The sequence below is a fragment of the Aethalodelphis obliquidens genome, unplaced genomic scaffold (genome assembly GCF_003676395.1).
Source record: "Aethalodelphis obliquidens isolate GAN/ISIS:26980383/991018 unplaced genomic scaffold, ASM367639v1 scaffold3, whole genome shotgun sequence".
NCBI classification, from domain to species: Eukaryota; Metazoa; Chordata; class Mammalia; order Artiodactyla; family Delphinidae; genus Aethalodelphis; species Aethalodelphis obliquidens.
In genome coordinates this window covers 25,545,761-25,569,620 of record NW_020837947.1, presented here as the reverse complement: position 1 = coordinate 25,569,620, position 23,860 = coordinate 25,545,761, and the positions used below count along the sequence as shown (strand labels likewise).

The 23,860-nt window shown below is 45.2% G+C and overlaps 1 protein-coding gene across 1 annotated transcript; it reads left to right on the top strand.

Moving 5' to 3' along the window:
- Positions 1-9,289: 9,289 nt before the first annotated feature.
- On the top strand, positions 9,290-23,614 carry TNFAIP3 (TNF alpha induced protein 3). Its single transcript, XM_027085371.1, has 9 exons — positions 9,290-9,599; positions 12,980-13,289; positions 16,595-16,785; positions 17,430-17,577; positions 17,742-17,912; positions 19,017-19,197; positions 20,348-21,252; positions 21,924-22,105; positions 22,827-23,614. The coding sequence occupies exons 2-9, from the start codon at positions 12,995-12,997 to the stop codon at positions 23,109-23,111; spliced, it is 2,358 nt and encodes a 785-aa protein (XP_026941172.1). The 5' UTR covers positions 9,290-9,599; positions 12,980-12,994; the 3' UTR covers positions 23,112-23,614.
- The last annotated feature ends 246 nt before the right edge of the window (positions 23,615-23,860 follow it).

Here is a 23,860-nt window from a genome sequence, read left to right as displayed (position 1 = left end):
CAACACCCAAGAGAAAATGCACAAGACTTGACGTTTACAGAAAGGGAAATAAAGATGGTTCTTTAAAATGTGAAAGGATGCCCACCCTTAGTCGTGACAAGAGAACATAAAACTACTATGAGATGCTATTTTTACCCAACAGTTTCACAAAGATTTCCATGGGACACAGCACTGGCAGGCACTGCTGGTGAGAATATAAAGGGACAACCACAATGCAGAACAATTTGGCACTGTCTATCCAACTTTCAAATACAAAGATCTTTTTACCCAACATTTCTACTTATAAAAGTACATCTTACAGAGATGTATTCCTGTGTGTGCAATGGTCCATCCACACTGCAGCATTGCCTCCCAGAGCAAAAGACTGAAAGCAGCCTAAATGTCCATCAGTAGTTAAATCATGGTCCAGCTATATAATGCAATGCTGTGTAGCCATTAAAAAATTATAATAAAGTGGATCACATGTGCTGATACGGGTCAGTTCCAAGATATTTTAATCGAAAAAATATGTAAGACTGAGGAAAGAGGCTTTGTGAAATTGAGTAACTTGCCTAAAATAACCTTGCTATTATAGGGTGGTTGGTACTAGAACCCTGTTCTTTCTCAGTACAAGGCCCTGCTTAAATGTGCACTGCTGTTTTGCTGTTGTGGAAAAGTCATGTTGTTGAGAAGATGGTGAGGTTAATGGATTACATGTCTTCTGTGCCTCTATGGATCCACTGTTTCTTCGGGCAGTTTTTCAAGGATGAGGGGAGAGGGTGAGGAGTGTGGAATTGACCGTAAGACTTCGCTCTAGTTAACATTGTTTCTTGAGCAGTTTATTAAAGCTTTCCCCTTAACATCTGTCAGACATAGTAGGACTAGCAGGGAAGGTATGGCTTATTGATTTCTCTCTGGGTCTCTGGAGCAGAATTGAAGCTGAAAGCTCTAGTATTGGAAGCTGAGGGATCTAGTATTTCCTAACCCTTGGAAAGCATTTTGTACCCTGAAGTGAGCCAAGTACTTATGGCAAATCTTTTCCATTCTGAAGGGAAAAGCCTTCAGCAAACAAGGGCATTAACAGTCTTTTAAAGATAAGTGGCAACATCACAATTCAGTTTAGGAAAGGAAATGAAGGCAGAATTCTTATCTAATTAAAACAGCCTGGGGAAAGAAAGTGGGCAAGGGGTAATTACCTAACTTGGCATTTGGCCCGGAAAAGAAAGGTATTTCTCTTCTTTCAAAAACTGTCAGGAAACTTCAAATTATAATGCTTGCTTTAGAACTGTAGGGAATTTTTCATCCCTGCATCCCATGGTGCCTGACACATTTGAATTATTTGGCCCTTGGGACGCTTCCTTTAAAAAGCAATTATTCATTTTTCTATAGATTTTCACTTTTAAATTCTAGTTCCCTTGGTTTAGTCTTTACTGCTTTTATCAAGTGGAGGAAAACCCTATTTAGTAAAAATGTGCTGGTTTCCTAGAGATACTCAAGGGTTTTCTGGTTGTTGTGTGAGAGTTTGTTTTTACTTTAATCCGTTTGAAAGTTTCCATGACAGCATGATATAGACTGTGGTCTGTTGGGCACCTGGAAACCTGGGGTTTATTTCTGGTCTGCTATTAACCTGCTATGTGTCCCTGGGCATATCACTATACCTTGTTGGGGTTCAGTTTCTTCATCTGTAAAATGAGGATATGTGCAAAATAAGATTAATTCTTATCAGGAATTGCAATATACAAAGTAGATGGAAGCAAAGCCTTTCTGGGAAATTAGGTGTGACCATGGAGGCTCACCCTTCCTCACCCATCCTGCATGGGCTTGAGGATGACCTTCAAATCATCTCCAAGGAATTCTAAGATTCCTGGGTAGGGGGGAGATCTTGGTCAAAGGGTATTAACTTTCAGTTATAAGATGAATAAGTTCTGAGGATCTAATGTACAGCATGGTGACTATAGTTGATAATACTATATTATATACTGGAAACTTGGTTAAGAAAGTAGCTGTCGGGTGCTCTCATCACCAAGAAAACCATATGTTATCTGTATACCAAAACATCATGCTGTACACCTGAAATATATACAATTTTTATTTTTTAAAGAAGTAAATTATGATGTGGACAAGAAATCAAGTCATTTACATAAAATAATTGGTCCTGATAAAAATACATTCAGTGGATTAAAAATAAGAGTATATGAATTAAAATTGGTTTACTGTACTATTTTTTTAATGAATAAAAAAATTAAAATGTCTTATTGAAAAATAATTTTATATATTGGATACTTTGAAATTTGCTAAGAGAGTAGATCTTAAGTGTCGTCACCACACACACAAAATGGTGACTATGTGAGATTATGGATGTGTTAATTAGCTTGGTGTGGTAATCATTTCACACTATATACATATACTAAATTATCCCGTTTACCTTAAATATATGCTTTTTCTTTTGTCAATTATACCTCGGTAAAGCTGGGTAAAAAATGTTCATTAAAAAACTAAAACATTGTCAAAAAAAAGAAAGAAAAGAAAATTATCGGTCTTGATGGTTTCAAAAGTCCCATCAAATACAAATATTCAATAGTTCTACAATTCTATATTTGTGGGAAAAAAAGTAAATGTATAAAGCAATTCTTGAACTACCTTGCAAAATAAAGGTAACACTCTGCCCCCAGAATATGGAAAACAAACATGAAATGCCTGTTGTACCTTTTAGTATGTTTAAGTCCAAGCAAACATTGAAATAAAACAAATTGTTCTGTCAAGATGAACAATTAATAATAACTAACATTACTATGTGCCAGTCACTGTTCTAAGCACATCACATGTATTAGTTTATTTAATGTCCATAATAATCCTAGGTCTTATTATTATCTCCAGTTTTCAAACATAGAGCTAAAGGAAAAGAAGTGAAGTAACTTGCCCAAGATCATTTGGCTATTAAGTGGCTGAGTTGAGCTTTGAACACAGCAGTGTGATTCAAACCCTGTACACACATTTCCTTATTAAATGTAACCCACTGGAATATTAATTCATATACAATTTTCTTGACAGAACCAAAGAAGGATCAAATGTTGGAGCTGGAATGACTCTTAGGGATTAGTGCATCCAAATTTTTCATTTTATAAATGAGCACAATGAGACCAATTTAAGAAGGTGAAAAATAATCTCTTGGCTCAGCTGAAAGTTTTAAAGTTTCTAAAATGATTTATATCTGAAATTACGCCCTTAAAAATTTAAACTAAAACTAAAAAGTAAAATAAGTGTTAACTCAGAAAATATCAAATAGATGCTTTAAGGCTTAAAGTAAACGATCATTAGCTTAGGAGGTTATTTGCATTTTCTCATAGAGAGTTTTCCATTCACATCATCTGATTTAGCTCTAGAAAGGTACTTTGAAAGCACAGCCACATGCAGAGTTCTGCAAGGATAGTTCAGTCATCATATAGTTAGGGGATAAGACATAACAGGTTGTGTGTTTCTAAGCGATTATAGTTAAAATGCCCAGGGCCAAGAATTTTTCAAGCCACCCAAGCAGTACAATAATTTTCCTGAAGTTCAAAGCCAGGAACGTATACATGAATTAAGTTCTTTCATTAAAAACAAAAATGTTTGTTTGTTTTTTATCTCAAATCTCACATGTGCCCAGGTTTGAATGTTTGACATCATCGAGAACAAACCAAAGACGTACTATTTGGTTAAACCAGAGAAGCCAAGAACCAACGATGAAAGCTTCAAGAATCAAGGTATTTCTCCCTAAGAATTTATTTCAGAGCTGAAATGCAACAAGTTGAGTTTGGGGGGCTGGGATTACTTCTGTAAAATACCATGAAAGTCACTTGTTCCAGGAGAAAAGTTACATTTCATTCTGAGATGAAGCATGATGCCTATCTAGCCATTTTCTCTAGAGACCTGAACGTGTCTCAAGACAGATTCAGCAGATTTATTTCAATGTGGAAAACACAGGCAGCCTCCAAAGCATATATTAAAAATATGGCAATTGTAAAGTTTCCTTCTAGGTTTCTAAATCTTCTGTAATGAAAACTAGAAACCAATTAAAGCTAACGTCTTAAGACTTTACGACAACAGACGCAGTTCGGAAAACAAGAGTGCTTTTTTCAGTAACATAAAACAAACAAAAGGTTAATATTTTTGCGTACGATAAACTGATTTACAAATGGATTTTTAAAACTAAAGTGCATGAATAAACATTTTAAAACACCTAAACATTCATTTGGGAGACTAGTCAACTTCCCTATAATCAAGAGAATAATACACATGCATAAACATGCGCGATGAGCACACGCGGCAGAGGGTCCTTGCTCCTCTGCCCTGCTGGTGTTTACTCATTCTAATAAGAAAGAAGAGGGGACTTCCCTGGTGGTGTGATGGTTAAGAATCCACCTGCCAATGCAGGGGATGCGGGTTCGAGCCCTGGTCCGGGAAGATCCCACATGCTGTGGCAACAAAGAGTTAGCCCCAGCTCGACTGGAGAAAGCCCGCGCGCAGCAAGGAAGACCCAACACAGCCATAAATAAATAAAATTTAAAAAAAAATAAGTAAGAAAGAAGAAAGTGTCTGGCTGGTTCATCTCAGGCACATACACTTTTTTCCTGCGATGCCCCATGCACATAATATTAAAAATTAATAAATGTGTAGACCTTTTCTCCTGTTAATCTTCCTATTTTCAGTTTATTTTCAGTTCATACACCCAGCTATGGAACCTAGGAGTGTAGAGCTAAAGTTTTTCCTCCTTTACACAGGGAAGAAGAAGGGGGAATGTAATTACATCAATAAATGTAGGCTATAGTCAGTGAGTAAAAGAAAGAACATGGGTACATTTAATAGGATGAGGTTGTTTGCCCCACCCGCCCTGTTGATATCAAATCCAGGGTATGCCTTGCAGCTATGGATTTTCAGAATCATGGAAATACAGCTGCTTCTCCTCCAGCCTGTTCAGGCGCTTGGCATTTCCACCTTTAAGCTCTGGGAAGTTCTGGTGTCAATAGGAATGTTTCTCAAGAAATATAACACAGTAACACGTTGCAATCTGTTTTTGAAATGGACACAAATTACCTTATTAGATTAGCCAGTCCCAGAAAACAGGCCCCTGGGAGAGAATGAACGCCAAAATCCTTTTTTATGCTGATGGGGAGTAGGTGAGGAGAGAAGGCAGGGGTGACAAGGAAGCAGGATATGGGCACCCCAAACTGGACGAAGGGAATTGAGAGACAAATGAAGGAAAAGGCAGCGCATCAAAGGCAAATTTTCACAAGGGCTTGCACTATTCCAAACAACAGGAGCTAATTTATTTCAGTTAACATCCAGCTTACTATTAAACCCAACCCCGCACACCAGCTGGTTCCTAATAAAAGCCAGTTTAGATCTTTTGGCCATCATTCATACTGGGTCATTAATAGAAGCCTCCAGAGAAACGGAAATGAAACCAAGAATTGAATATTTACATTCATAATGTAAAATAAAATTACTTTGCCAAGTGTTTCAGCCAAGTGTTGACAGAAAGTTAAACCAGAATTCATTGGGGAATGAATTTTCTGACAAGTTTCAGATTTCAGTACCACATGCTTTCAGGCAAAGTAGGATAAAGAGGGGTTGTACTTGGCACTAAACCAACTCCCTCCCTTCTAGTGGAGGGTCTTTGTTCCTGTTACTAGTGACTCACTGGGTTACCTCAGTTAAGTCCCTTCCCTGTAGTGGGTCTTGTTTTCTCCATTCACCCCAGATGATCCCTGTAGAGGATCTGAGGTCCCTAGATAAGAAGTAGCATTTCAGGAAAATTTGGCATCCATAGGGTGATGAAACCTGTGACATTATTATCCCAGTTCTCCTTGGAGTTATAGCCCACAAAGAACTCCTATTGTCTTCTCAAAACTAGCCCCGATAACAGCCTTGAAAGTGCAAACATCACACTTCAATAACCTCAAAACTCAGCCCTGGGTTATTAAAATTTGAAGCAGGATTTAAAGCTACCCTGTAATAACTAAACTGCCGTACTTACATAAGGCTATTTCAAAATACGTTTAATATGGATTTCCCTTTTCAACAGAGAACAATGCCAGGAAAAGGGGAACAATTGTACCACAGACACAAAATGTTCGATTTTAGTTTAACCCATGATTGCCATGCCATGGAATTCCATACACTTTCAGAAATACACTGTGGCTGCTTCTTAAGAAAGTCTCATGGACTGAGTTTTGAGGTGAGCCAGATACGGGTCTTCTTCCCAATTGTCACATCTGCCTCTCTTTAATCAGGTTTCTCCTGCCCCCTTCCCCACCGCCCCCCCACTCCAACCCCACTATCTTGGGATGCACATCTTTTTCATTATGTGCTACAGGCACACAGGCCACAGTCACAGTCCCACGGACTAACTCCAAGAGGTCACGTGTGCTCATTGTATGAAGTTCACGACATGTGAATATTGGCACCACAATGAAAATGACACATAACTTGGGAACTCACCAAAACACTCCACATAACCAGAATTCCTCTTCTCTCTTATAGGGAGACATTTTTTTTTCTCCTCTCCTATGTGTCCACACAATGTTTTGGTTTTTTTGTGTGGTACGCGGGCCTCTCACTGCCGCGGCCTCTCCCGCTGCGGAGCACAGGCTCCGGACGTGCAGGCCCAGCGGCCACGGCTCACGGTCCCAGCCGCTCCACGGCACGTGGGATCCTCCCAGACCGGGGCACGAACCCGTGTCCCCTGCATTGGCAGGCGGACTCCCAACCACTGCGCCACCAGGGAAGCCCCACACAATGTTTATAAATATTCCTTTCTCTTTGCAGAGTTCTGTTCACCTTGATAAGGTCTATTGCAGAAATTAAAGTCCCTTGCAAAGCTTTTATATCTCTCTGGTTTCAATTCATTCCACAGATTTCCCCAAATTTTATATCCCCTTTCTGATAAGGAGTTTCTCCTCCTATACTCTCCCTTCCTCTTCCACTCTTTCTTTCTGATTTACCAGGAAAATTCTTATGGGTCTCGCCCATGTGTTAAGTATTAGAAAAGGAAAAGTGCACAGCCAGAGCTCTGACTTAGAAGACAGAAAGAACAGTAAAAACTAGAGAAGGGCAGGGCTAAGAATGCTTCCTCACAGAGACCATCATTCCAGTGGCAGAACTATGGAAATGGGGGTAGAGCTAAACTGAGGGTTACAGACCACTCCTGCCTCTGACTGCCATTACCTTGTCACAAATCCTAGCAGGCAAGATGGTATAGCAGCGATCTCAGGACAACTAGAAGTGGCAGATATGAGTGTGGTCTTTCAGGCTTGTTATGCCTGTTATTGCATTCCGAACTCATGAAACCGGGGAGCAAATGTAAACCAGAAAAGGGGCAATGGAAGCTACAGGAGGAGTTGAGGGGCCAGAGCCAGACCGTGAGGCATAAGAGCAGGCAAATTCTGTTTCCAAAGGAGCACAAAGGGAGAGTGGTCTGAGGATTGAGGATGTTCTTTTGCATACATCATCTTTTACCATCTCCACTAGCTCAGAAAGTTTCCTGAGGATGACACCAAGGCCCGCCTGGGTCCCAAGACCATATCCTGCCCCTGCCCAGGGTCCACGTCTGGTTAAGTGAGTGCTGTAAGTTTATGAGGCTGTGGCCAGGGTACAAACAGAGGCCCTGAGACTTTAAATTTTGTAGGATCTTTTCTGAGAGTGATTATTTTCTGAGAGGACCTCACAGCATGGGCTTTGGAGTAAGGCAGGCCCAGCGCCAGTCACGGCTCTGCCACTGATTGTGTAGACTTTGGGCAAATGGAGTAAGCTTCTTATACTTCAGTTTCTTCATCTGCAAAGTGGGGTTGTGAGACTTCAATGGCAGAATGCACTGCAAACACTTAGCCTACAGCCTGGCATATAGTAAGGACTTCATAAGCATCGTCACCACCGTTATCATTATCATATTACTAGCTTGACTATCAATTGTTTGAGTGTTGGCAGCTGAAAACATCTGTGAATGAGAAGACGACAAATACCAGGAGGTTTGGAGTTGGAAGAAACTCCAGCCACTGGTTTCACATGACCAGCACCAGCCCTGGGACCTTGGTCACTACTGACTCTCTCTTCTAAGTGCCACCGGAAAAGTGCCGCACTCCACGCAGCCTCCAGCCCAGGTTCTGCAGGTTCTTACTGGAGAGAGGAGTATATTTTTATAATTCAAAACTTGAGATATATGGCCTGACAAGTATACCTAAGCCTACAAGGGGGCAGTGGTACAGAACAGTCTGGTTCTAGTCTAGTCATTCTGAAAAATAAGCCGAGCCAAGGGGGAGACCAAGACAGCAAAAGGACCTAGTGCCCCCTCTCCACAACTCACGTTCCTGCAGAGCCAAGGTGGCTGACACCTATTTCTACAGGACACCCTCCAGGTGAAGACACTGCCCTTAGAATGCTATTTAATAAGGGGGTGTGAGGGGGGGAGGGTAATAAGTATTATCAGCCATTGGCATCTTGGGGTGAACTGTCATCAGGACCTCTAAAAAGACTCCTAATAAGATCTTAGGGGGACGTGGCAAGGACAGTAAGGGACTAGAAGTGATTTCTCAACTGAAATGCTACCTCAATGGGAGGCCCCCCAGGGCCCTGGTACGCAGAAATGGAGATGGAAAATCAGTCAAGTGAAGCCCGCGGTTGATAGTGGTTCTGATTCCTAATTTTATCTGATTCCTAATTTTATCTAAGACTGGCTTTGCCCCTGCGAATTTCGAGGCTGCAGGGCCACGAGATCTGACGTCACTTCGAAACGGCATCTCACCAGCCTGGGGTCCGGGGCTGGCACGAATGCTGCGGACGGGGACCAAGGGCTGTGACTGCATATTTTTCTCGAAATCCCCCCGGGGGCCCAGAGTTGGGCGCTCCCCTACGAGCTCATCACGTGCGCAGTCCAAGCTTTGCAAATCCAGCGGAGGCCTGTGGTGGTTTTTAGGGTTTTCTTTCTTTATGATTTCCCTTCTTGTTCTCCACAGTTGATGATTTTCTGCAGAATAACGGCTGAGAAAAAGAACCTATTTCATTTCCAGTTCCCATCACTGCGATTTCCACATGGATGTGACGTTGAGTCCAGCTTCCGAAATGCCCAGGTGACTCACGCGGGGACACCCCGGGGCGGGGCGCAGGAGTTTCTCGGGCGTCTGGCGAGGCGGGGCGGGGCGGGGACGGGGCGGGGCGGAGCGCATCGGGCCTCCCGCGTCTCCTGCGCCCCCTAGCGGCAGGAGACCACCGGCTTCGGGCGCCCGGCCCGCGTCACGTGCCTGGAAAGTCCCTGCGTGGAAATCCCCAGCTGTCCGCGGGCGGTAAAACAGAAAGGGAAAAAAGAGAACTGGCAGTCTGCAGCCTTGGCGGCGGCCAAGTGCAACGAGCTAGGGGCCGCGGGGGCGGAGCGGCAAGAGCGGCCGCCGGGGAAACTGCGGCGGCAGCGGCGGCGGCGGCAGCAGAGATCCGCACCCCCGGACCGGCCCGCGAACTAACCCCGAGCAGGGCGTCCATGGGGCGCCGCCTCCACCTAGCCCCGACCCCGACCGTGACCCCAGCCGGCGGCGCACGCCTATCCTGACCTGGACTTGGAGTTTCTGCAGAGGATCGCGTGTCCCGAAGAGGTAACCCCCGTGTCCCTGTGCCGTCTCCCCCGGCAAGGGCTGCGGGTGCGAGTTTGGCAGCGACCCGCGGGCTGGCTCCGTCGACCTGGCCTTGGTTTTGCAGCGGTTCCAGAGGGGAGTTTGTTGGCCGTTTGTACCCGTTGTAGGTTCTGAACTGCTGAGAGTTGAGGGGGCCGCGCCAGATGTTAGGGTGACAGCCGGGATTCAAGGATCCAGCCAGCTGTTTCTTGCAGATAATGCAGAGAACTTGAAAGGCAGCTGCCTGCGGGGAGAGTCGCCCCCGGGGCCGCTTGGTCGCGGGTGGTCATTGGTGCTTTGCTCTTTGGCTTGTCTTTTTTGGAATCAAGCTCTGCATGCTTACGGCTACGTAGCCCTTGCAAACTGCTGTGGCCTCTTTCCAGATTGTTGTAGCACCAGCCCGAAGGTGTGGCATGTCTCAGGGGCAGCAAAACCCAGGGGGCGGGGAGCCAGGTCAACTCAACTTCCCGGGGACGGCTTGCAGACACTGAGAGTTAAGCAGTGTCAGAGAAGTATGCGTGTAGCAGTGGGTGGTCGGCCTGCCTTTGGGGGCTCCAGTTTAGAGCATCTGCAGGCCCCTATCCCCCAGTCAGACTGTCTTTGTCAGTCGGGGTCGTCCCACATCCTGCCACCTGGCCCGTCAGGAAAGCCGTGGTATTAAGTAAGGAAGGAGCTCAGAACTTGCTGAGACCGCTTTGTTTTCAGTTCTCCCTGCCTCTGATCTTCTTTCCTTGGAAAGCTGCTCTGGTCAAGTATCTCAGGGCAGCCTTCTGAGAGAACCAGTGTTTCAGGGTCTTCTGGACCACAGCCCTAATGTCCCAGAGTATTAAACAGCCAGTTACTGCTTCAGTCTTGGTGGTCTAAAGTGCTTCTTTATTTTTTTTTTTTCCAATTCTTTGTACAATTTTTGAATTTTTGGAGGGGTACTTTCTAAAAAGTCGATATTTGTTGATAAAAAGCCAATGAGGTAACAAACATGAAAGAAATGTTACGGGTAATATTGTATGTCTTTGCATATAAGGACATTGCAATCATAGCTCAGAAATTCTTTATCACAGGTCAGATTATTCTTTAATCTTAAGTATGGAGAAGTCCAAGTCCTAGGCAGTTGGGCAGTGGGTTTTGATCTCTTTTAAGGAGGCAATTCTGCAGGCCATGCGAGGCTGAACCTATGAGTGAGGTGACACCGGACTATCAAATATTGACATTTGCATGTCTTGCCTATGGTTCCAGCTCTCACTATTTGAGAACTTTGCTGAAAGATCTTAGGTGAAGAAGAAGATAAAAGAAGAGTCAAAAAAGCAAAAAAGAGGCTACAACTAGCTTGTTTGAAATCTTCCTCTTGCCTGTTTCCTTGTGAGGGCAGCAGGCACTCTGCAACCACAGGAGTGGTGTTCTGAGATTACCAAGGGGCGGGTGTTGGAGGACCGGGCTTCTCAGCAAAGCCCTGCCCCTGGATGGTGTGGGTCCTACCTGAGCAGGACCAGTCCTGCAGTTGCCGTAGATGGCGACTAAGGTGGTCATGTGATTTCAAGCCGGGGAATAAGGTCGTCTTTATCTTTACCCTCAGCATCAAGCTGATGGTCAGGCAGTAGAAGTGTGTGGTCAGGCAGTGCCTGTTGAGTGACGGATGGACAAATGAATGACATCGTGAAAGAGGCATTTGCATGCCACCAAGGGGATGTGTGTGTGATCTTTTTATCCCTTCGTTGTGTCTGTGGTCCTGCCATGATTTTGCCCAAATCCACCTGCAAGGAATATCTGACATCAAAGCAGAGATTACCATTTGACCCAGAGAATGACTTCTTCCAGGCATCGTCCAGCTATCAGATAAGGAATCCTGAGCTAAATTCACCACCAGAAGACTCCTCAGAAGCAACCTCAGAGTCTTGTAGCGGCCCGTGAGAATTTAGACCATTTTATCAATGACTTTGAGAGAGCTGAGACCCACCAGGACTGGCTTCTCTGTAATCTAGGTTTCTTCTCCCTCTTACATTGGTTTAACTTCTTTCTCAGCTAGAGGCTTGCCCCGGTAAAGAGTATGACACAAGAGTGGGATTAACAAATGCAGTGAAACTTCCTAGGGGCTCTCTTCGTGCTCTGAAAATGTCTTTGTCTTCATCTTGGAAATTAGGATGGATGGCAAGGCACCCTACTAAGGGCCAGTGAATGTGAGCTGGCTCTCCACAAAGCTCTGCTCTGTAAAGATCCCACGTTACATCATTCCATCATTCCATGCTGTTGGCATGGGTTGGAGATGCTGGGGTTTGCCCCCCTCCTCTTTCATTTGTCCTGAGTGGTCCCTCTGGCTGAAACTTCTTTCCTTGTCTGCTTCCAGACTTTTATTTCTTTCCACCAGTCAATTATGCTTGAAGATTTCAGGGTGAAGACAGGGTGCAAAATCCATCTGAGTGTTGGTACCTGGAGGACGATAATAAAATTTGGTTAACGGTTGAGTTGAAGTAATACAGTTAATTCTGTAATTATATAGAATATAATTCTGTACTTCTAATATCTGCTCTTGGAAGTATAGAGTTTATTATTCTATTATTGTTATTGTTATCATTATTCTATTTTTTATTCTGATGTTGTTAAGTTCAGTGGAGAGGTTCTGAAAGACCGCTGACTGTTTGCTCTTAAAATTGCAAAACATCTTGCTGGGAATAAGCTTTTTTGTTGGTTATAAAACATTCAGTTTAACTTTTTGTATATTACAATACATTTTACAAGTATACGCTTTATAAATATTTCTTTTGGGGACTAAAGAGAAGAGTCCAATCAACAGCCTAGGTGGCAGCATAAAATTGCAGGATTTTTCGCAAAATATTTATTGTCTTTCCAGTATAGGGAGGGAGTGCTTGAAAGAGGTAAATCAAGACTTTGCCTAAGAGCGAGGGTTGCTTGGTGGTGCTGTTAGGAAAGGAGCCAGACTTGTCAGGACTACATTGTGCCTGTAACTGGCATTCAGGGTGCCTCAAATCCAGTGGCTGCCCCAGAGCAGCATCAGGATGGAGTGGGATTTTCAGTCGGTTACGAGGCACCATACCTGTTGCTGACAGACAGGCATGGCTCCCTGACAGATGTTACTGAAAACATGGGTTATTCCCCTCCTCCTCGTTGCCCACTCCCCGCCTTCCTTCTCTTGTTTAGACTAATCTTTAAAAGTGATGTAACTTAAAACAGTCCGGTGTGAGTTCATCTTTGGGGCCAGCTAGTATCCTGGGAGTAGAGGTGACTAAGATCTTTTGCCTACCACTTAGGGTAATGACAAGATCAAACACTGGGGTTTCCTGCAGGCAGGTATATAGGAGTCATATCAAAGCCGAGCTAACGGCATGGGGTTTTCTTTCCCTCCTCTTCAGGTGTTGGAGAGCACCATGGGTGAGCAACTCCTTCCTCTGGCTTTGTATTTGAGCAATATGCGGAAAGCTGTGAAGATAAGAGAGAGAACTCCAGAAGATATTTTTAAACCTACCAATGGAATCATTCACCATTTTAAATCCATGCACCGGTACACGCTGGAAATGTTCAGGACTTGCCAGTTTTGTCCACAGTTTCGGGAGATCATCCACAATGCTCTCATCGACAGAAACATCCAGGCCTCCCTGGAAAGCCAGAAGAAGCTCAACTGGTGCCGAGAAGTCAGGAAGCTTGTGGCGCTGAAAACAAATGGTAAGACCTGCTTTTGTCTGGGGGCCGGGGTAGCTCCCACCGGGCTGGGTGCCCATTTATTAGAAGGTAATAGCACCAGTCCAAATCGAATCTCTTAAGGCCGCAGGTACCTTAGTATAGAGATTCTATACGGGGCACGTAACGAAAGCAAGCTTCTTTTGTGAATATTTTAATTAAGGATATTTTCTAGTGTATGTTAGACAGCAGAGCGCACTGAGGCTTTAAGAATGCATTTCTAGACACCATGCACCTATTAAGTATATCTGTATGGTATGTATGTATGACTTCTGTATGTAATTCTTGCAACTGTTTAATCATCTGTGAAATACCCTTCCCTAGCCAGTAATGGAAATATCAAAAGGCTTTAAGTTCAAAAGAGAAGCATTGTGTGAAAACTGGTGGCGTTTCCCACTGTCATTAGAAAATGCTTGTGATGATGGCCTTACACTTCTTGAATCAGTGACACATTTTATGGGTTAACCAGTGACTGTTGTCAGCTCCTCCCTTACCTGGGTTCTGTTGCCCACAGTCCCATGATACGAACTAGAAAGATACTTGAGATTTTTAGTGCAGGTTTTAGACCTCTACTTCATGGTGTTTTTGGGATTCCTAGTACTGTACTGCATTTCTTGCTGTCTGTGACTGTCTACCCAATGGCCGTTTATGACTAGTAGGTGTTTCCTGTTCTAAGCTTTACTGTTTTGTCTTTTGTTTATTTCCTTTAAGCAAGAGTATGCACATCACAGAAACATTCGAGCATACTGTTTCATGCAGATACAAAATTCTACTTTATAAATGTAGCGAATCATTACAAGAAGCAAGTAGACTGCTTACAGTCTTAAGTAAGGCCTTTTTCTCAAAAGGCTCCTGGCCTTAGATCAGTGACAATCGTAAACCATCCCGATCAAAATAATATGTCGAAGGGCAAAATTAGTACATCCTTGTTGACAGTGAGAGGATAAGAACATCAACTTAAATAAACTGGTACATTCACTTTGGCCATTTTTGACTTGGGTAACTTGCACGATTGAGGGACATGTTTTTTTCCTTTGGTTCTGGGAGTTAGCATCACCTTAACATCTTGCTTTTATTTTTGAAGCATAGATTCTTAGAAACATAGAAAGAAAACTGGGGCTATGTAGTATTTATGTTGTTCTTGGCATTAAGTCAAGTGATGCTTAGAAGTAGTTAATTATGTGAAGTCATCATCAAGGGGTTTATGTTCCAGACAGTTTGTGGTTTTAACTCTCCCATTTGGTTACAAAAAGATGTGGGAAAGTTGGAAAGAAGAGATTCTGCCAAATTAGAAATGTGGTGGAAAGAGAAAAACCCTATTATCATGAACTGAACTGAGATTTTAGGGTTAACTTGCTCTGGTGCCTTAAGAGAAAAAATTGATTATAAAAAGTAAATACTGGTTTTGCAAAGATAGGTCATTTAAATCAAGGATTCACACTACAAACAAAACTACAAAAGCAAGCGCATTCTGATATCATTTTCTGAGAAGTAAGGATTTTTAGGCTCAGAATCCTTTTATTTCACCACTTGAAAAAAAAATTCCTTACAATTCTGGAAAAGGAAGAAAAGATATTTAGGGGAAGGAAGGAAACAAATGACTTTTCCTCTCTGATTTTTATTAGCACTTTTTTTTTAAGCCTTCCCCCTATAGGAGGGCTCTACAAAGTCAATGGTCTGTTTGGGGAGGGGGTGATTCACAAGTTTGCATTTGAGGATATGAGACTGTGGTGAATGAGGAAGGGAGTAGGTGGCATAAAATTGAAACTTCATGTGAAAAATTCCAACGTCTATTGGCTGCAGCGATTTCACTTGTATAATGAGTAGCCCTATTCCAGCTCACCCTGACCACACCCACTTGGAAAGTCCAGGGTGCACTTCGCACTTTAAATGTCTACACACCAGAACAAAAAGTACAATAGCTGTTGCTCAATTGCTAGTCAAATAACTTAGCGCTGGGGAATTCCAGATGTTACTTAGGGAATTTTATGCTGGTGCATCTCAATAAAGAACTGAAAGTAAGCACAAGAAGAAAAAAAGCCTTATCTTTGCTCTAGATTTTGCAAAGGGGAAATTTCAACAGAATGCAGTTGTTGCTACATTTCTGCCAAGACACAAGCCTTGAGCGATCTTTTTGGTTCATTGGTTTGAATGTTTATTTAGCTAGTTTTTCTAAGTGTGTAAATTGAACGGATACTGGCTGTGGATACATTTTTGAGGGGTTGTTGTTGTTGTTGTTTACAGTTGACTATAATTAAGACTTGATAAAATTTCAAATAGCTTTATTGCCCCATAGAACAATGTAAGAACACGATTGAACTTTTCTTTATAAAAACAATTATGCACTTCCCAAAAGAGACTAAGGAGTTAACTTTTTTAATATTAAACAGACCTCCAAAATGTTTATTCTTTGGAGTTCAAAAAGCAATGCAGTCTCATGAATTGTGGATTTTAACCTATAAAAGTAACAAAGTGACAGAATAAAATTAGACCTATCTTTTTCTCAAAAACCTCAAAATTCTTCAAGTGCCAGCCCTAAACACTGAATTATTTTCAAATGTAGACATCGAGGCCCTCTTTAAACTCTGAAAAAGGACTCTAATTGCTAACAGGCGGGTTCACACAAGGCATTTCTGGGGGTGGGGTGGGCAGGCAGTAGGTAATTCAGTCTTCTCACTCCCACTTTACAGACCAGGAGAGGAAGCTCCCAGGCCCCAAAGGCTGTGGTGGGATGGTCAAGTCATGTACCACTGAGTCATGGCCAGGCTGTCCCTGTCTACTAAATGGAGCCAGACCAGCTTCCTGGTTTGAGCATGTTACCCTGGGGGTTCTCTCTCAGAGTCAGAGAGCAATAGTGCCAGCGTCTTAGCCAGAAAAGCAAGGCATGTTAGAAAGGAATGGATTTCAGAGATCATAATCCAATGTCCTCATTTCCAAAGAGGAAAAATACTGAGAGGTTAAGGAATTTCCCCCCAAGGTCACCTAAACTAGTTAGGGCAGAGCCAGGCTGGAACCAAGGGCTCCTGGCTCTCACTCCCTGGTTCCTTGGCTCTGTTAGTGTCATTCATTCAAAATGAGAGTTAAAAGAATGATATATGTTTTTTTCGTTAAAGCTGTCATCACCTTGTGAAATGTTACCAGTTGGCCCTTCGACTAAGACATTAAACCACTGGCGTTTCTCACAAGCGCTATTGGGTCCCCGCATGGTAGCCGTAAGGCTAGTTTATTCTGTAAACCCCTGCTAGGCCTTAGATGTAGGTTGCTTGAATTGGCTTCCCTTCTGTCCTCAGGTGACGGAAACTGCCTCATGCACGCTGCTTCCCAGTACATGTGGGGTGTTCAGGACACAGACTTGGTCCTGAGGAAGGCGCTCTTCAGCACCCTCAAGGAGACGGACACCCGCAACTTTAAATTCCGCTGGCAGCTGGAGTCTCTGAAGTCTCAGGAATTCGTGGAAACGGGGCTTTGCTACGATACCCGGGTATGTTGTGTTTCCTCATCCAGCATCTATTGACAGAGCTCCATGGTGGCAAAACAGTACCTTCGGCCAGTGCCTGCTCTCAAGGAGCATGTGATTTGCCGGGTCACATGAACCTGGCAAAGCAGAGTCAATGGAAAACACCAGAAACCTCCTGTGGGATGGACCTGAGGCTCTTGTCACTGCTGGGAGGCTCCAGGGCAGCAGCTTCCCAGCTGGGGAGTCATTTTCGAATGATCTTTCTGATCTCGGGCTTCCCTGTGGCGTTTTCGCTGGTTTTCAGTTTGATTGCCCTTCTCGTGCTTTACTGAGCCAGCCCATCAGATTCAGACAGGCGCCTCCCCATTTTCAGTCACAAGTTTGGGATTTTTGTGCACATTTGGATGAGGAGCGTTGACATTATGCCTCATCAGGGATTTTTTTGAAAGCAGGTGCTGTCCCCATCCTCCCCTACTTCTGAGTTTGCCTTGTAGTAGAAAAAAGTAAGGGAAGAAAACCAAAGTGGGGACAAAAGGGTGATCGTTTAAATGATAATTTCAAGAAAGGGTAAAAGTAAGCCGAGGGATACAAGTGATAAATTATAGAGTGAAGCCAGAATTGTTTTTTAGTGCAGAGTACATTCAGTGATTTCTTTTCTGTCCCCTTAGAATTGGACTGATGAATGGGACAGCCTTGTCAAAATGGCATCCACGGACGTACCAGTGGCCCGCAGTGGACTTCAGTATAATTCACTGGAAGAAATACACATATTCGTCCTTTGCAACATCCTCAGAAGGCCGATCATTGTCATTTCAGGTGAGATGCCTGCTGATGGCTTATCTGTATTTAAGTGCTTTTCAGCTTTAGTGCTTTACCTCTTAGGAAAACCCATGCTACCAAAGTTACAGGAGACCGTAGTTAAATGGAATCTGATGAAAGCCACGGAGGGCCTTATCTTTTCTTTCTCTTTCCTTAAACAGACAAAATGTTGAGAAGTTTGGAATCGGGTTCCAATTTCGCTCCTTTGAAGGTGGGCGGAATTTACTTGCCTCTCCATTGGCCTGCCCAGGAATGCTACAGATACCCCATCATTCTCGGCTACGACAGCCAACACTTTGTACCCCTGGTGACCATGAAGGACAGTGGACCTGGTAAGAAAACTGAGCATCTATTCACGTTTGTACTTGCTGGTAGATACTGGTACACCCCGTTCCTCCTGAACATCAGGGTTTGCTCTTTTGCTCCTTATTGAAAGTCTCATTTAAGTATATTAGTTTTATCTAAATACAGTGTTCTGTCAGCTGTTTAGCAACAGTGATGGAATAGCAGTCATCGTAATGCGCCCCCAACTTTTTGTCTATAGTTTGGGAAGCACTTTCAGCATGTTAGTGGCAAGTAGGAGATAATGTATATTACTGCTACCATTTCTTAATTAGCCCCGTAATACAGTGCCTGGCATGGGGCAGGTAAATGTCTGGCAGGTTAGGTATTATTGTAATAGCTTAATGAGGAACTAATAAGGCACTTTACAAATGCTTAGGTACATTATTTTATTTCATTTCATCTTCACGGCATCCCTGTGGATGCAGTAACCTTATAGTACAGATGAGGCGCTTGAAGCTCAGAGAAGTTAAATAACTTACCTGATGTCACAGAGATGGGTGGTAGCAAAGTCAGGACTCGAACCCAGGTCGATCTGGTTCTGAGTGTGGGATTTGACCAGTAAGACCTCCTGCCTCCAGGCTGCTTAATGTGCTGTGGGCGTCCTGGAAACCGTGTGGGGGTTTTTTGGGTTTTTTAAATTTTATTTATTTTTGGCCGCATTCGGTCTTCGCTGCGGTGCGCGGGCTTCTCATTGCGGTGGCTTCTCTTGTTGCGGAACACGGGCTCTAGGTGCGTGGGCTCAGTAGTTGTGGCTCGTAGGCTCTAGAGCGCAAGCTCAGTAGTTGTGGCGCACGGGCTTAGTTGCTCCGCGGCATGTGGGATCTTCCCGGACCAGGGCTCGAACCCGTGTCCCCTGCATTGGCAGGCGGATTTTCATCCACTGCACCACCAGGGAAGTCCCAACCGTGTGTTTTTTATTAGAGTTTAGTACAGTTTGTTTCCCCATTTGATTTTGTGGCTAGATAATACTTTTCCCCTCTGTAATTGTATCCTTTCTGCATTTTCAAAATGTAGTTGTTATATATATGGCCTCATACATAATCTCATTTAGTAGAATCATATTTTGCTGATGTGTTATTTTTTTCCCTCAGAAATCCGAGCTGTTCCACTTGTTAACAGAGAGAGAGGAAGATTCGAAGACTTAAAAGTTCACTTTTTGACAGATCCTGAGAATGAGATGAAGGAAAAGCTCCTGAAAGAGTACCTGATGGTGATGGAAATCCCTGTTCAAGGCTGGGACCACGGCACCACCCATATAATTAACGCTGCAAAGTAAGCAGTTTGTTTTTCGCTCTATGCCTTGTCATCTTTAAGCTGCTGCTACCCCAAAGACCAACAGTAAAGTTATTTGAAGCTGGTTTCCTCCAGCGTGAAACAAGTTTAGGGGCTTGTGTGTGAGTCAGAGACCATCACTTCAGGGAGCACTAACTTGGGTTTCAAATGGGAACAAGTAATTTATCCAAAATGATTTTTCTGCATATCTGGTTGCTGAGTGTCAGCCCTGTGGCTTTAAAAAGTGCGTTCACATCGAGGATGGGTTTTTTTTTTTTTTTTAATTGTCCTAGTGCTAGACTAGCAAGCGAAAATTCTTAGAGATAAAACACTCATTCTCCTGGCTTCTGGGTAAGGCAGACACACCAGACGCAGACTGCGCTGTAGAATGTGTTTATGTGGCAGGCACGTGACTTGGCCGCATGGGGCGGGGAGGAGAGACCCAGAGTACAGGTTGTACAGGTATCAAAATTGTAAACACTGGCTTGATGATAAAGAGATGCCCATTTCCTAGAACTTTGAAATGCACACGACCAAGAAGGCCTAAGAGAATCGGTTTCTCAAAGTGGAGATGAACAAATTATAGAGTCAGAAGTTAGTATGTAACGCCTGATGGTGTGTCTGCCTCTTAGTTACTGCTCGTGGCAGTTCCGCTAATAGAGACCAGGTGCACGTTTAAAAATTAATAAAGTAAATTGATAAAGAAAAATACAGACACATTACAAGGTAGTTTGTACTATAAAGTAAGCTCATCCCAAATGAATACCTTGAATAACATTTCACTAGAAATTTGGTCTCTGAGAAGTTAGAAAGTAAAAGTGACTTTTTCAAAGAGGAAGAGGGTAATTAAGTGTAGAAGCAGCCCCTGAGTAGCCCTTTCTTTAGAACTATCTATAATTTGGGCTGGGCCAAAATTAATTAAATAAGACTGATTCTCAGAATAATGACGTCTTCTCAACAGTATTGGACTGTGTTACGTTAGAGGTGCAAAGTCTTCATCATAGGCTGCATTTCAGTGAATGGTTATGAAGTTATTACCGCAGTCCACATTTTAAAAGTTTGCTCTATGATCTAGTGGTGTAAAGTTGTGTGTGTGTGTGTGTGTGTGTGTGTGTGTAGTCTCATGTTTTTTTTTCCTTTTGGTCTTTAGGTTGGATGAAGCTAACTTACCCAAAGAAATAAACCTGGTAGATGATTACTTTGAACTTGTCCAGCACGAGTACAAGAAGTGGCAGGAAAACAATGAGCAGGGGCGGAGAGACACGCACCCCCAGAATCCTTTGGAACCTTCCGTCCCCCAGCTTTCTCTCATGGACATCAAATGCGAAACGCCCAACTGCCCTTTCTTCATGTCCGTGAACACCCAGCCTTTGTGCCACGAGTGCTCGGAGAGGCGGCACAAGAAACAAACCAAAGCCCCAAAGCCCAACTCCAAGCCGGGCCCTGAGGCGCTGCCCCGCCTGGTGCTCGGGGCCTCCCGGGGGGAGGCCTGGAGCCCCGAGGAGCCCGCCGGGGGTCCCCACTCAGCCCCTCCGACAGCACCCAGCCTCTTCCTGTTCAGCGAGACCACGGCCATGAAGTGTAGGAGCCCCGGCTGCCCTTTCACCCTCAACGTGCAGCACAATGGCTTCTGCGAGCGATGCCACAACGCCCGGCAGCTTCCCGCGGGCCACCCCTCGGACCCTGCGCAGCATCTCGACCCCGGCAAGTGCCGAGCCTGCCTCCAGGACGTCACCAGGACGTTTAATGGGATCTGCAGTGCTTGCTTTAAAAGGACTACAGCCGAGCCCACCCCGAACCTCAGCTCGAGCAGCCCCCTCTCCTGCCACCAGCGCTCCAAGTCTGACCCCTCACAGCTCGCGCAGAGCCTCTCTCCGCACGCCTGCCGCAGAGCCGGGCCCGAGGCTCCCTCTGGCCACCGCCCCTCGGCCGCACGGACTCCAGGGGACAGGACGGGGACAAGCAAGTGCAGGAAAGCGGGCTGCATGTACTTTGGGACTCCAGAGAACAAAGGCTTCTGCACGCTGTGTTTCATCGAGTACAGAGAAAATAAACGTGAGTGAGAGGATGGGTTTCACCCATTTCAAAACCCCTCGTAGAAGGCAGTTTGCCCCTGAAATTCAAGAAGGGAGCCCCTTCAAGAAAGGGCTGTGGCGTTGAGTGTGCCTTGCGTGGGGGGGACAGTCACGGTGGCTCTGCCGGCACACCTGGAAGCAAAAGCACAGAACAGCATATGTTCCAAAACCCGCAAGAGCCCTGTGGGTAGAGTTCAGAGGATTTGTTTTTATAAGGTCATGTGGTGTAGTGTTTGTAAGGTAGAATTTAGACGAGACTTCTTTTGAAACTCTGGCATACTAGAGAAAATTCAGAACCTGATGAGTGGTAGCTGGAAAGAGAGCGGCCTTCACTGACGTCGTAAGAGTCCATTTGTGGTTTTTGAAATCTCAAATTTGAAAGAAGGATGGGCACTTAATGTCTCTGCTTGTTCTGTTCCTGTGACCGACCAGTGCGGGCTGTTCCAAAGGGAGAGATCTGTAAAGTCAAAGATGTTTTTATTATAGTATTATTTCTGTTGGTTATTTTGCTAGGTTTCTGAAAGGTTGCTCTCGTAGGTAGAGCGCAGCTGGTCTAATCTGTATTAGGAACCTGTCTGTTTTTCCCTGACGTCAGCATCTGTCCACTTGGTGAACCGTACGTGTTACTGATGAGCCTCTGCTCTCTTGTAGATTTTGTCCCTGCCTCAGGGAAAGCCAGCCCCACGGCCTCCAGGTTCCAGAACACTGTCCCCTGCCTGGGCAGGGAATGCGGCGCCCTTGGAAGCAGTGTGTTTGAAGGATACTGTCAGAAGTGCTTCATCGAAGCTCAGAACCAGAGATTTCATGAAGCGAAAAGGACTGAAGAGCAGCTGGTGAGACATCTTGAGGGACGTCCCCCTCCTGTGGGCCCCGCCTCCTTGCCAGAGTGATAAGCAGGCTTTCCTCCCTGCTGAGTTCCAGGGAAAAACCAGGGGAAAAGTCAGCCTGGCCCCCAGGGCTGGAAGCGCAGCAGTTCCTATTGATTTTCATGGCCTAAGTTTACTTTAGGTTCATTTTAAGAAGCAAATAAAACCAGCCGTGGAATAAAACCCGTTAAAGCCTCCGAAAAGCCAAATGGCGATCAGAGGCTTCTTGGATTTGTAGCAGAAGTGCCGACTTTCTTAAGTAATCCCCTTATTATGAGATAGAAGGAAAAGGCAGAACGTCCCAGGTGCCTCCACTTACTGGCATATAAGAAAAGCAAACATTCATGGATAGACGCCTCTCCTGCTGGTTGGAGGGTGGTAGGGGATCTGTCTAAATGAGGGCAACTTAGTATTAATCCAGACGGAAGCGAGCTGGGCCAGCCTTTGCCGGCCTCCGTGTTAGGGATGGTGATTCCACCGGGTCTCCCTGGGGCCAGATCTGTTTTCTTGGGATGGGGAGGAAAGGTCCTTGGAGGCTCCCGTCCATAGACCGCCCGCCGTCTGCTTGGTCAGGCAGGTGCCCTTCACCACACCCAGCCCTTTGTAGAACCCACACCGTCGGATGAGATGAGATGTGGGTCCCTGAACAATGAATGTGACAGTGGTTCTCTCTGCTCTCTCCACCCAGAGGGCGAGCCAGCACAGAGACTTGCCCCGAGCCACCCAGAGCACCTCCTGGTCCAAGTGCACGCGGGCCACCTGCAGGAACATGCTGGCCTGCTGCAACCAGGAGCTGTGCATGGAGTGCCAGCACCTCGGCCAGCGCGTGGCTGCCAGCGCCCGGCGGCCCGAGCCCGTCCCTGAGGAGCCCCCCACGCAGCGCTGCCGGGCCCCCGCCTGTGAGCACTTCGGCAACGCCAAGTGCAATGGCTACTGCAACGAGTGCTTTCAGTTCAAGCAGATGTACGGCTAACCTGACCCAGGGGGCCAGCCCCGGCCCGGAGGGACCTGGAGCCTTAGCCCGCGTGGCGCTGTGCTCCCAGCGCCCCGGTGCCACCCGAGGGTCCGGCCCTGCACGGTGGGCCAGGGCGTCTCTGAGCAGGGCAAGAAAGAAGCTCTCGGTCACCGGCCTGGAATCTGAGCAAAGCGTGTGACTGGCTGCGGGTTGTGTGGGCTCCAGCCCACGCCTCTCCTTCCAAGCAGGCGGCCAGGAACCTCATGGACTCAGAACGCGTGCCAGGACTGCTGCCTCATCTTTAGAGAAAAGGGAAAAGACGCAGGTCAGGCGGGCTGGGAAACTCGGAGCCAGCCCCCCTGCCCTCCATCAGCATTTCTCGGAGATGGGGAGCTGAGGCCCACAGGCCCTGTGCCGGAAGCTCGGGAAGCTCAGGGATAACGGGCAGGCTCAAAGTGCCGGTCGTTCACGGTTTCGCCCTACCTGCCTCGTTCCTTTCCCACGGACACGGCAAAAACGTCCACAGACTGTGATGCTGAGGCTGCTGGGACTGAACAAGTCCACGGTGAAAAGCACACCAGCTGCTCTTTACAATATGCACCTTGTAAGACCCAGAATATTCTCAGTGGGCAGATGTGTAACTCTTTTGGTTATCACTGTCTTTACTTCTAAAGCTTAACTTGAACTGAGGTGAGCGTGCACCTGGTTACACATATAATGGCCCCTTATGTTACATATGAGGGAATTTTGTTTGTTACGTTGCGCTG